This window comes from Crocuta crocuta, unplaced genomic scaffold (assembly GCF_008692635.1).
Source record: "Crocuta crocuta isolate KB4526 unplaced genomic scaffold, BGI_CrCroc_1.0 scaffold36, whole genome shotgun sequence".
Taxonomy (NCBI): Eukaryota; Metazoa; Chordata; class Mammalia; order Carnivora; family Hyaenidae; genus Crocuta; species Crocuta crocuta.
Genome location: NW_027532203.1, coordinates 14,514,563 through 14,528,542, shown reverse-complemented (window position 1 = coordinate 14,528,542; position 13,980 = coordinate 14,514,563). Strand labels below are relative to the sequence as shown.

The window sequence follows — 13,980 nt, the reverse complement described above, 5'->3', positions numbered from 1 at the left end:
AGCTCAGAGCCTTGAAGCCTGCTTCAGATTCTGTGTCTCCCTATCTCTCTGACCCTCCCCTGCTCACGCTGTCTCTCTCTCTCTCTCTCTCTCTCAAAAAAAAAAAAAGCCATTTCCAAATATTCTTTTAGTTCACTCATAAAATACTTTCGTATGAATTGCTAATTGATATTTCTAAAAGATGTAATCACAATTCTATTTATCACACCTTCTGAAATTAACAGTAATTCCCAGTAATTTAACAGTTTTAACAGAACGATTTATAGTTTTGATCTGTTAGAACAATGGAATAGAATAAAACAATAAAATATTAAAATACATTTATTGATAGGATATTTATGATGTGGAAATGTTGGTTATTAAACAATACACAGAATATGATCTTATTTTTGTAAAAGAATACCATGGATGTTTGTATTCGTTTGTATATATATATATGCACAAATCTAGAATGGTGTGTACAGTGTCTAACCAGGAATTGTCTCTGGGAGGTGGAATTATCTTCACTTGCATTTTCCAGTTTCTCCACAAGGAATTTTAGTTATTTGTGCTTTATTGTTATTTTTAAGTGGTGTTGGATTTGCTTATATGCTTTGCAGTCTATTTTATTTTGGTTGGCAAATTTGTCTTGAGAGAATTAATTCTATTTTCTAACTCCCTGTTAATGCTTCTCCCTATAGGGCAGTTTTGCCTTAGTTTGGCACCCTGGGATCCACATCTCAGAACCAATTCTTATATTTAGGAGGTGGAGGAGTTTTGTCCCAAGAGGAAATTGAGTTCCAGTCCCCAGGTGTGCTCAGTCCTATTGCATAGGTTTCTGCCATGGGCAAGAATTTTATTCCTAGGTGCATTTCTGAATTAACTGTCAAAGTGTTTTACCAGCACTTGATTCATGGGCAAGTGCCCAGTTGTAGCCCTCAGAGAGCCTGGCTGTTGTCTGTTTCCATATTATTCTAAGCAGTTAAATTACTAACCTCCCCACCTTCTTTTTTTGGTCTTGGTACCCAAGTACCTCCTGTCTTTAGTCCCTGCTCACCACTGTAAGGTTTTGTTTATCCGTCATCAGTTGATGGATTATTTCCATTTTTTTACTATTACGAATCGTGCTGCTCTGAACATTCATGGACACGTTTTTAGGTAGATGTACGTTTTCAGTGTCTTGGATATATATACCTAGGAGTGGAATTGCTGGATTGTTAGGTAACTCTATGTTCAGCGTCTTTGATGGACTGCCAGACTTCCCAAGTCACTGTGCCATCTTACAGTTGCCGTCAGCAGGGTATATATGAGAATTTCAGTTTCTCTGTGCTCTCGTCAACACCTGTTACGGTCTATTTTAGCCGTCTTAGTGGATGTGAAGTAGTATGTCATTGTGGTTTTCATTTGCCCTGATTGCTAATAATATTGGACGTCTTTTCATGTGTTTATTGGCTATTGGTATATCTTCTCTGGAGAAATATCTATTCAGATCTTTTGCCCATTTTTAAATTAGGTTCTTTGTCATTTTGTTATTGAGTTGTAAGAGTTCTTTATTTATTTTGGGTATTGGTCCCTTTTAAGATACATGACTTGTGCATATTTTCTTCAATTCTTTGGTTTGTCCTTCATTTCACTTTCTTGGTGATATGATTTGCAGCATGAAAGTTTTTAATTTTGATGTAGTTCAGCTTATCTGTTCTTGGGTAGCTTTTGCTTTTGGTGTCTTATCTAAGAAACCGTTGCCCAATCCAAGGTCACAAAGATTTACTTTCATTTTCTCCTAGTATTAGCTCTTTAATTTAGGTCTGTGCTCCATTTTGAGTTAATTTGTGTTTATGGTATAAGGGGGAAGGGATCCAGCTTTATTCTTTTGAATGGGAATATCCAGTTCTGGCAACCATTTGTTGAAAAGACTGTTCTTTCTCTTATTAATTATCTTGACACCTTTGTTGAAACTCATTTGACCTTGAATGTAAAGGTTTATTTCTGTGCTATATCTGTGTTTATTACATACATATACATTATATATGTATATATATACTATATTTATAGCTTTGTGGTAAGTTTTAAAATTGGGAAATATGATTTTTTGAACTTTTTCTTTCTCAGGAATGTTTTGACTATTGACCACTCTTTGTATTTCTATGAATTTTATGATCGACTTGAAGGATATATATTTTTAATGGTTTTTCTATCCTTTGTATGTGCTTACAGCAGAGAGAAAAAGGTGTTCATGCATACCTACTCATCCATTTTGACTTGGAAATCTCTGGATTACTTGAGTAATTGAAAGGACAGAGAACTGTGTGTTGATTATATACTATGTTAGACAAGAGTTATGTTGCTGTGAACAGTAAATCACATTCTTGTGGGACATTTTCTTGGAGTAAAAACAATATCCCGTTTTTGTCATATTAACTGTTTAAGATTTTAAAAGGATGATTTCTGTTGACCAAGCATATTACTGTTCTTCAAAAGAATCGTATTAGCCAGAAAGAAAGAGATGCAGGTATACCCTAAGCCTAAGCATTGGCGTATTCTTCATTTGCTAATTTTTTAAGTACCAGTATATTTCTGTTTAGATGGTCATATTCTCACCAGAGATGAAATTACTAGGGTGAATTATATACAGACAGCATGAACCTCTGGAAAGAGTACCTGCGCATTGGGAATACACCTCCCTCTATCCCCCAAGTACGCATGCGTGCACGTGAATTTTTTTCTCCTAAGATGTTGATTTCTCCCCCGCATCTTTAATGACATTGTAGTCATCTTACATTCATGAAAATCTTATGTAATGAAATGTCATTTAACAAGGTTTAAATGAAGCAAATGTTTGAGTTCTGAGTGGTCTTGCTGATTTGCTTTCAAAAGTAAGACGGTTTTGTTTTGTTTTGATTTGTTTCTGAGAGAGCACATGTGCGGGTGGGCAAGAACGAGCAGGGAAGGGACAGCAGAAGAGGGAGAGAGAACCTTAAGCAGGCTCCACGCCCAGCATGGGAGCCTGATGCTGGGCTTAATCCCATGACTTTGAGATCATGACCCTAGCTGAAATCAAGAGTCAGATACGTAACCGACTGAGCCACCCTGGCTCCCCAAGATCTGTTTTGTTTTGTGGTGCTTACTACTGGGCAGTCAGATTTTTTAACAGCTTTAGTAAGATGTTGAGATATAATTCATATACCACATAATCCATCCATTTAAATTGTACAGTGATTTTTAAAAACCTATTCACATAGTTATGCAACCATCTTCACAATCTTTGAGCATTTTCATGAGTCTAGAAAGAAACCCTGTACCCTTTAGTTATCATTTCTCAATCCCACATTTCCCTCAGCAATAAACGGTTACTGTCTCTACAGATTTGCCTATTCAGAACATTTTGTATAAATGAATTCATATAGTGTGGTCTTCTGTGACTTCTTTCTTTTAATGCTTATTTATTTTGAGAGAGAGAGCATGCATGCATGAGTTGGGGAGAGGCAGAGAGAGGGAGAGAGAGAATCCCAAGCAGGCTCTGCACTGTCAGTGCAGAGCCCCACGCAGGGCTCAGTCTCACGAACTGTGAGATTATGACCTGAGCTGAAATCCAGAGTCGGACACTTAACCCACTGAGCCACCCAAGTACCTTTTCTGTGATTTCTTTCATTAGATAATGTTTCAAGCTTATTCACATATCAGACATCTGTAGTTCATTCATTTTATGGTGGAATAATATTCCATATACCACATCTTGTTTATCCACTCATCAGTTGATGGCTATAGGAGTTTCCACTTTTTGGCTATATTATGAATAATACTACTACAAACATTAGTGTACAAGGTTTTATGTGATTGTATGTCTTCATTTCTCTTGGGTGTATACCTAAGAGGGGCATTGTTGGATCATAAGGTAACTCTGTGTAACATTTTGAGGGACTCCCAAAGTGTTTTCCAGAGTGGCTTAACTGTTTTACATTCTGATCAGCAGTGTGGGAAGCTTTCAGTTTCTCTACAGTCTCATCAACACTTCTTATTATCTATCTTTTTTATTTTAACCATCCTAGTGGGTGTGAAGTGTTATCTAAGTGTGATGGTTTTTGATTTTCATTTCTCTGATGATGTTGAGTCAGGTATGGCTTGAACACATAAATGTTAGGGTATGCTTCTAAACCATAGGTAGGCTAAGTTGAAGATTATTTTGATCCCCACTTAAATTGATTCCCAGTTACCATGTACTGTGATTCTTACCTCCAGGTAAGCAAATTTTTAGTGCAGTCTTATGTTCAGGTGCCCAGTATACCAGCACAATTTCCTTTCTCTTTCTGCGTTACTATTTCTTGGTGTTGATTCCAGTTGAGAGTGTTATAATTAAGCCTCATAAAAAAAATGTCAAAATTTGATTCCTGTTTGAAAATATCCTAAAGATGTTGACGTTGAGCTTTATAAGACACTCATCTGTGTTGAGTAATAGGTTTGTAATAAACTTATATGTGAGTAACCACGGGAAGCATGCTTAACTAAATGGAAGGGGTTGATTAGGTCAGGAGTGGTGATCAGAAATATCTTCTGGATCTGAGCCCAAAAGGATATTTAAACTTTGGTTCCTTTGAATTGTCTTTATTAATGACTCAGATTCTGAAAGGAAGATGGTCACATTTCAATGGTAGCCTTAATTTTAGCATCCAGTAACAGATAAAAGTCTGTTATGGTTTAATGGGATCAGATACGGTAGTAGAGAGGCAATCCAGGTTTTAGTTAGGTTTCAGTTGCTGGCAAGTATAGCCAGTAATTAGAAGTGCTCTGGTTTGAGTGTTTTAATTACATAAACAAGCCAGTCTGGAAGGATTTGCTGAGGTGCTTAATGAATCATTTTCTATATCTGCAAATAAAAGTCATAATATTTTAAAATTTCCTTTTTTGTGGTTACCTATTATAATGTGTAGCTGGTGTTAGCATAGATTTAGGCTAAGACGTTCATAATTGTGATTGTTTACAGCATTGTAAGGAACCTATGTGTGAAGATCTCTTGGCTGTTTTTAATGATTCATGGTGGAGGTGAGGGTACATTGAGAACATATTTGAACCCTAGGAATATATAAGGTGTATTCCCTGCTCCTAGATAGTAAGACTATATAGGGACCATACTTAGTTAGTGATATTTAAAAAAATTTTTTTAGATTGTAAAGACCTAAGCATAAAACATGAAACTATGAAACCCCTAGAAGAGAACATCGGAGAAAACGTAGATGACCTTGGGTGTGGTGGTGACTTTAGGTGTGACACCAGAGGTACCCTATAAAAAACAACTGATAGGTTGCACTCATTAAAATTAAAAACTGTGAAAGTCTGTCAAGCAAATAAGAAGTCCCAGACTGGGAGAAAATATTTGCAAAAGATACATCTGATAAAGGATTGTTATATAAAATATAGAAAACTTTTAAAATTCAGCAATAAGAAAACAGTATGATTTTTTTTTTAATGTGCAAAGGGTGCCTGGGTAGGCTCAAGTTGGTTAAGCATCCAACTCTTGATATTGGCTCAGGTCATGATCTCATGGTTGGTGAGTTTGAGCCCCACATCAGTGCAGAGCCTGCTTGGGATTCTCTCTCTCTCTCTCTCTCTCTCTCTCTCTCTCTCTCTCTCTCTCTCTCTCTCTCTCTCTCTCTCTCTCTCTCTCTCTCTCTCTCTCTCTCTCTCTCTGTCTCTCTGTCTCGCAAAATAAATAAAATAAACATTTATAAAAAATGTGTAGGGTTGCCTGGGTGGCTGAGTCAGTTAAGCATCTGACTTTGGCTCAGGTCATGATCTCATGGTTTATGGGTTCAAGTCCCATGTTGGGCTCTGTGCTGACAGCTCAGACCCTGGAGCCTACTTTGGATTCTGTGTCTCCCTCTCTCTCTCTGCCCATCCCCAGATCATGCTCTTCTCTCTGTCTCTGTCTCTGTCTCTCAAAAATAAACATTAAAAAAAAATTTTTTTAATGTGTAAAAGACATGAATAGATACCTCACTGAAGAAGATATACAGATAGCAGGTGAGCATGTGAAGATATTTCAACATCATATGTTATTAGGGAATTGGAAACTAAAACAATGAGATACCATTATATACCTAGTAGAATGACCAAAATCTGAAATACTGACAACCCCAAATACTGGCTAGGATGTGGAGCAACAGGAATTCACATTTATTGCTGGTGGGAATGCATAACGGCACAGCCACTTTGAGAGACAAGTGGTAGTTTCTCACATAGTTAAACATACTCTTACAATATCATCCAGTAATCAAAGTCCTTGGTAATTACCTAAGTAAATTAAAAACTTATGCCCATACAGAAACATGCACTGGGATGTTTATAGCAGCTTTAATAATTTACTAATTTAATAATTCCCAAAACTTGGAAGCAACCAAGATGTTCTTTAGTAGATGAATGGATAAACTGTGGTACATTCACACAATGGTTTATCATTCAGCACTAAGACAATATGTGAGCTATCAAGCAAGGAGAAGACATACAGGAATCTTATATGCATCTTTCTTACTGAAAGAAGTCAATCTAAAAAGGCTACATACTATGTGATTCTACCTACATGACATTCTGGGAAGGTCAAAACTATGGAGGCAGTAAGAAGATAAGTGATTTCCAGGGATAAGCGAGGAGGGAAGGATAGAGCACAGAGGATTCTTAGGGCATTGACACTACTCTGATGGTGCCATGGTTTTGGATACATGTTTTGGATACATGGATACATTTGTCCAGTCCCATAAAATGTACAAAATCAAGAGTGAAACCCTAAGTAAACTAGGACTTTGGTAGATTTATTGACTGTAGCAAATGTACCACTGCGCTGGGGGAGGTTGTACTTGAGTAGCACTTGAGTAGGGACAGGGAACTCTACTTTCTGCTCAGTTTTAGCATGAACCTAAAACTGCTTTAAAATCAAAAGTTTATTAATTTCTTCTAAAAGAAAAAAGTGGCTGTAGAGCTATTTGACTTTTCAGACATTTGAGTTCCTGCTTTGTGCTGTGCTGCTTAATGCCTTCCGGGAGGTCCTAGCCCAGTGGAAAGGTTCAGAATCTAATGGACTCTTCGGGAATCTTGAAAAAACAGTGGTTTCTATTCTGGGCATTGTGAAATTTCCGATTTTCAGAACTAACTACGCCATGCTTTCTGTCCTGAAGTCTTTTAGAACTAATAGTTTGGCCACGTATTTATTACATACCTATAGATTTGACAAATTTATACCTATTCAAAAGATGAGATAGTCTATATCTGTCCTTCATTGATGCTAGATGATAGGCACTGAATAGAGAAATAAGAAAATAGGAAGGTAATTTGCTATTTGGAGAGAATTGTTGTGTTTATTGTTGCTGTGTGTTCTTATTTTTTAGTACCAAATACCATGATTAAAGACAATCCTAATTTCTTTTTCAGGCATCTGAAAATGAGTAGTTGTGTTCCAAATATGTTGTTTATCTGATAAAGTCATATGCTATGCATTCTTTGATCTTTTTTCTTTTCTTTTCTTTTCTTTTTTTTTGCCAAGGGTAATTATGCTTGCTCATATTTGGGTTTTGTGCATACTAAGAGGACTTTTTAAAAATTTAATTTACTCTCTGAATAAGGAATATAATCACATGGTTCCAAAACTAAAGTTTGCATTGAACAGCCTATTTCTACTCTTTCCTTGTCTTCCTTTTCTACAGCTTCTGTAGATGACCAGTCTGTTTGCCCATCTTTCAGTGCTGTTTTAAAAAACAAATATAAGCAAATACATTATTGTAGGAAGTTGGTTTTTTACTAGAAAGATGATATGGTTTATCATTCATGATTTGTTGCTTACTTAAAAATCATAAAGACAAAAGCGACAATCCCTATACCAATCCTTGGTGTGGCTGATAATGCCAGGATTACTTAGGAACTCCATAACTCATCCTGAAAGGTAAATGGTGCAAGGGAAGCCAAAACCAAAATAGTAGGTAACAGTTATTGACAGCTTTCTGTATATTATGCCAGATTTACACTCTATGAGAAAGCATGTACACTTAGCATTCCCATTTTATAGATAAGAAAATTGAGGCTCCAGAGAGGTTAAGAAATTTAGTCCATGTAATTAATTAGTGATAGAATTCAAAGCTAAACTTTTTTAAAAATTATGAGCATTTTTAAACATACAGAGAAGTAGAAACTAGTTTAATGAAATTCTGTATACTCATCACTGAGATTTGGTAGTTGTTAACGTTTTACATTTGCTTGATCGGTCTTTTTTCCCTTTATTTCTTAAGTATTTTAAAACAAGTCTTGAATATCATGTTATTTTGCTCCTATGTACTAAAGCATACATCTCTAAAAATATAGATATTTTCTTAAATTGTGGCAGTGCCGTTTATTTCACACCTCCAAATCAAATAGCTAGAATGGTAAAGAGGTTGGCCATGTGACCAAGGCCATCAATTCAACCCAAAGAGAACTCTCAGCAATTTGGTTATGAAAGGGTAGGGATTTATTTATACAAGCGGTAGTGGTTCAGAAGGACAGGAACGACTGACCCACACTAAACTAGATAAAGGCTGTCCAGGCACGTGGTAGCCGAAGCCCTGCTGACAGTGAAGTGTGCCTCTAGGCTGAGTTCCAGGCCCCTTCTCTGACCACCAGTTAGTTGGATTTTTAAATTAATTCTTCTGAGAGCTAAATGAAGCTATGAGCTTTAAATAATTTTTGCATTGGGTTTTGATGTGCGGTAGAATCTCTTCTGATGGACTCATAGCATCGAACTTGCACTTTTTGTTTAAAGGTCTTTGATTTGCGGCAGTGTCATCGGCAGATGCAGCAGCAGGCGGCCACTGCTCAAGCGGCAGCCGCCGCCCAGGCCGCAGCTGTGGCAGGAAACATCCCTGGCCCGGGCTCAGTAGGTGGCATAGCTCCAGCTATCAGTAAGTATGCTTTTGGTTTTCTGCTGTAACATGTAATAGTTGGCATTTTGTCTTGATTCACTCAGCTGATTAGTTACTTTAGGCAATAATAGAAACTGAAGTGTTTTTTTACTGGGATAATAACATTTTTGAATTAGTAAAAAACGGTTTTTCTGTAATAGTTATCCTTCGTCTAGGACACTGTTTTCATTCTTTTTGTATCAAAAAGAGAGTATGGGATAAAGGAGAAAGGGGGTTATTGTTAGATTATATTGATCAATCTCCTGTTTTTTCGTTGGTACTTTTAAATTCCTGCCTCACCAGCAAGGGTGGGTTGTAATCACCAAAGTGCTTGGCTTTATTCTAGAAGGAGAGCATATTTCAATTTCAGAATTAGGTGCTTCTCCAGTTTGTTTTTTTTTTTTAAGTATGCTAAGCATGGAGAGAAAACTTAAGTGAGGGTGGTATTTTGATAACTTGTAGACTTTTTTTTAATTTTAGGGTAAGATTGAACTGTGTGCCAGGTTTCACACTGATGGGGAATTTTTTACTGCAGAGTTAAACTCCTGACTATAGACTTTTATGATGGAAACACGTGGCACCCATCTTCCACGTCTGAAGGCATAACTAGTGATTCATTCAACCCCTGTTCTTAACCTCTTCAGTGTGGTAAGCAAATCACACTGGCTAAGAAACTGCAGCGGCCCTGCAGGTTTCTGTACAGCACATGCAGACTCCTCCCGCTAGTTTCACTGTGATATTGATGAATGGAGACGGACTATCTGACTGTATGTTCTGACTGGAAAATTAGATGCAGAATCTCCTTTGTGACTTATGTTCAGGAGTTTTCAGTGTAGGGGCAGATAAGGCATATTCATTTAGAGAATTTGACTTTTTAAAAAATTTGAGCACCTAAACCATTAATTTGCTAGTGTTGATGTTATAAACGTGCTTTTCCTAAAGAGGCCAGAACTGTTATTAAATTTCTCATTCTTATCTACTGCCCCCATTGAGTAATTGCACGGTATCTCTATTCCGTTGTGAAATTGAGAGACAGACATCATCTGGGCCGTCCAAGAAGCCTTAGTGGAGCCGGGACTACTGTCTCATTATTAGTCATGTCTTACTTTGAACTAGGCTCTTTAGACAGACAGTAAGGTTCTTAGAACCCAACCTGTGGACATGTGCTACCTCTTAAAAACAAGTTGTTTTTTCACCCTTCACCTTTCCTTCTAAAGAGAAAAATAGGTGGGGTGTCGGTGGAATGTGGCAATTTACTTTATAATTGCTGGTAGCTAGAAGACTCATGTGGAATGTGAACTGCCTTAACCCAAAGTTTTCAGTCCCTGTTGATAAAGTGTAGATCTACACTTACTTCTTGGCACTTTGACAGAGAAGTTATATGCTGGGGAGAATGAAATAAAGAAAGCTGGTCACTTTATTGATAAGGTGTAGGGAGGATGGAAGAGATCAGCCTGTCCCCTCTGACGTCTTACAAATCTTCTCTGTCAGGTTTGTCAGCTGCTGCCGGCATTGGTGTCGACGACCTTCGCCGTTTATGCATACTCAGGATGAGTTTTGTGAAAGGCTGGGGACCGGATTACCCAAGACAGAGCATCAAAGAAACGCCTTGCTGGATTGAGATTCACTTACACCGCGCCCTCCAGCTCTTAGACGAAGTGCTTCATACCATGCCTATTGCTGACCCACAGCCTTTAGACTGAGGTCTTTCACTGTTGGGGCCCTTAACGTTATCAGGATGGTGGACTATAAAATACAATCCTGTTTATAATCTGAAGATATATTTCACTTTTGTTCTGCTTTATCTTTTCATAAAGGGTTGAAAAGTGTGTTTGCTGCCTTGCTCCTAGCAGACAGAAACTGGATTAAAACAATTTTTTTTCCTACTTAGAACTTTTCAGGCATGGCTCAGAGCTTGAAGATCAGGAAAAACACATTCTTATTAAATCTTTACCAGTTATGTATGAAGGAATCATTCCAGTGCTGGAAAATTTAGCCCTTTAAAATGTCTTAGAGCCTTTTATATGCAGAACATTGATACATGTGTTATTCTACAGAATAAATTCAATATTGCTGATTTTAAAGGAGAGAAGTTCTCAAAGTTAATTCACCTATGCTATTTTGTGTGCAAGTTGTTATTATTGAACATACTTTACTCCAAAATATTGTGCCATGTGGGTGAGTTAATTTTACCAAGAGCAACTTCACTCTGTGTTTAAAAATTAAGATAGTGATGTATTATAACCTTTTATTCAAAATACTTTTTTGCAAGTTAAAACTAGTGAAGGCAATTTCGATTCAGATGGTCTTGCAACTTCAGTTTTATTTTTGCCAAGGCAAAACACTAACCTTTGTGTATACTGGGAATTCTTTAAAATCACCCACAAAAATATACCATTTAAAATTTTCATTTGTTGTCCCTATTGGGTAACTATTTATCAAGAACTATTCTTTTGCCCTGTTACACAGTAGATAACATTCTTCTATATTTCTAGGCACAAGGTTGGTCACTAAGAAGCCTAGAAGAGGAGTTTCTTTCCTTCAGTAATTCATAAGGAGGAAAGGTTTTGTATTTTTAAAAACACTAAAAGCAGTGTCACTCCACCTAATATCTCACCATTCTGCAAAGGTGGCAATGCTTAAACTGAGTATTTTGGAAACTGCTAAATTCTGTGTTAAATACTGTGCAGAATAATGGAAACATTACAGTTCATAATAGGTAGTTTGGATATTTTTGTACTTGATTTGATGTGTGACTTTTTTTTCGTATACTGTTTAAATCATGTATGTTATGACATTGTTTAAAATTCAGTTTTTGTATCTTGGGGCAAGACTGCAAACTTTTTTATACCTTTTGGTTATTCTAAGCCCTTTGCCATCAATGATCATATCGATTGGCAGTGACTTTGTATAGAGAATTTAAGTAGAAAAGTTGCAAATGTATTGACTGTACCACAGACACAGTATGTATGCTTTTTACTTAGCTAGTAGCTAAATAAAACCGAATCTCAACATACAAAGTTGAATTCTAGGTTTGATTTTTAAGTTTTGTTTTCTTTTGCACTTTTGAGTTCAACCTCAGAAGCAAGACACCTTCTACTAAATGACAGGCAACAGCCAGTACTATTGGACAGCTTTGGTTTTCCTCACACTCTGCCAGGACTTCCCCATGGACATTATGTATTGAGTGTAGAGTTGGTTATTATTATTTTTTTGTCAGCTTCTATTTTACTGTAGCAAAATAGGCCTGATTGTCTGCAAGATAAATAGGTTGTCTACAGGATAAATAGTGTGAAATGAAACCAAGGATTATCTTTCAGATGCTTTTAGGTTTTGCTTGGAGGGCCTTCTTAGGTGTAAGAAGAGTCTTGAAGGTATGTTACAAGCATGAGATTTGAGAAACACTTAAGCAGAATAGTCATCCTTGTATGGACTTAAGTGGATAAGTCTTCTACTTCCTTGCTCAGAAGGTCGTCTTCGTTAAGACCATCCTAGGAACCACTGAGTTTGCTTATTGTGATTTAAACATAGATCTGGATCCCAGCTACATGTCTTTTGTTTTAAAATATTTTCTCTGCCAGCTCATTTGAACTCTTGAGTACCTACAGATACTTTTGTTAAAGACTGAATTTTTAATCTGTAAGAGTTTGGTGGTGGTTTAAGTTTTATTGGCTGATTTTATACAAACGATTATCTTCATTCTCTAGAAATTGCTGACTTCAGGTCCATTTTACTGTGAATGAAGAATGGGAGTGACGAGAGATTTTTAAAATCCAGATTATTTTATTAGGATCATTAGCATGCTGTGATATAATCCATTGCCTCCTTTTCTCCTTTTAAGGAAGGTTTTCATGTTTAGTCATCTGGAGAAAGTACATGAAAATATTTGCTAAAAAGTCTGTCTCTGAGGCCAAGCCACCTGTCTTGGTTTCTTTCTTCTAAGAGCCATAATGCTACTACCAGTATGTAGAATTACTCCTAGTTATTAATTGCTTTATATTTGTACCTAGCTTCAGTCAGATGCTTTTGAGAAAACATCGAGTATGTTAATGATCAGTTATTTCTGAGAGATAGTTGTTAAACAGTATTTCCATTTCTTAGAGATAGTCATCTTTGATGAGTAAGACTCACTAGGTTTAAAATGTTATGGCTACTTTAGGGTAGAATAGTTTCCACAGTTCTCAGAATCTGATTATCTTGAGGATATGGTTGTGGGTCGATTTTCTCCAGCTACTTCATATCTCAAAATGTAGAACTTCAGTGAAAGCTGAGTGAGAGTTGAACCAAGTACCCTTCTAATCCAGTACGAGGCCATTCCACTTTGGTCCAGTGCCTTTTAGTGCGTCATCAAAGGGAATCCTTAATGGTGTTGCCTTTATTTTCCAGAGAGTAGGTTCTTTTGAAGGATATAACCTAGCTCATTTTTTATAGTGCGCTACCCCTGGTATACAAAGATAATGATAATAAATCACTGCCATATAACCTTCTTTTTCTAGACGTACTGCTCATTTGTATGGACCTGCCCACCAATAGGTCTCTTGTGCCGTTCTTCCTGTAGTCATTGTAGGTTCACAGGCTGGGTGGTCTCGCTTGAGGATTACCATCCTCGAATTGCCCAAGGAAATGAAACACATGTTAGCTGTGTTGTATTTCAAAGTTAAAAATCCATTTTTGTGGGGAAAGGTGTGGTGTAAAGGGGGTATTTGTAATAGAAATTTTGAAGGTAAAATAAAGTATCTTGTCTTCCGAATGATAAACATCTGACTTTTACAAGTTTATTGCAGATATTTTTTTGACTGTGCCCATCTGGAGAAGGGAAATTGTACATGTCCCATGGTGCTCCTCATGTATCTTTGGAGGTTAAGGAATTATAAGGTGAAATATTCCTACTCGTAGTTTGGTGGTAACTGGTGAATAGTTACTCACTAGCTATTATGCAAAATTAGATTAGTTCAGATCTTTTTTAGAGCCTTTTGGAAGAAGCAGTTTTATTCTGAGTAGGGCAGAATCCTTTTTGGTGATCATATCTATAGTTTGTTCTCATCATCATTTAAGTCATTTTACTGGGACTTAATTTAATGATAGC

General features: G+C 36.8%; 1 protein-coding gene across 2 annotated transcripts in view; it reads left to right on the top strand.

Moving 5' to 3' along the window:
- The window catches only part of SMAD4 (SMAD family member 4), a 55,797-nt gene extending 43,883 nt beyond the window's left edge, over positions 1-11,914 (top strand). Inside the window, exons 11-13 of one of the 2 annotated variants that reach the window (XR_013338396.1) lie at positions 8,756-8,894; positions 9,430-9,542; positions 10,386-10,466. Coding sequence is in view for 1 of the 2 variants with exons in the window: in XM_077777597.1 (XP_077633723.1) it covers positions 8,756-8,894; positions 10,386-10,597 (351 nt within the window). In the remaining variant the exon portion in view is untranslated. Of the gene's footprint in view, positions 1-8,755; positions 8,895-9,429; positions 9,543-10,385 lie in introns of both variants that reach the window. The other variant, XM_077777597.1, reaches the window with a different exon arrangement.
- Positions 11,915-13,980: the final 2,066 nt, after the last annotated feature.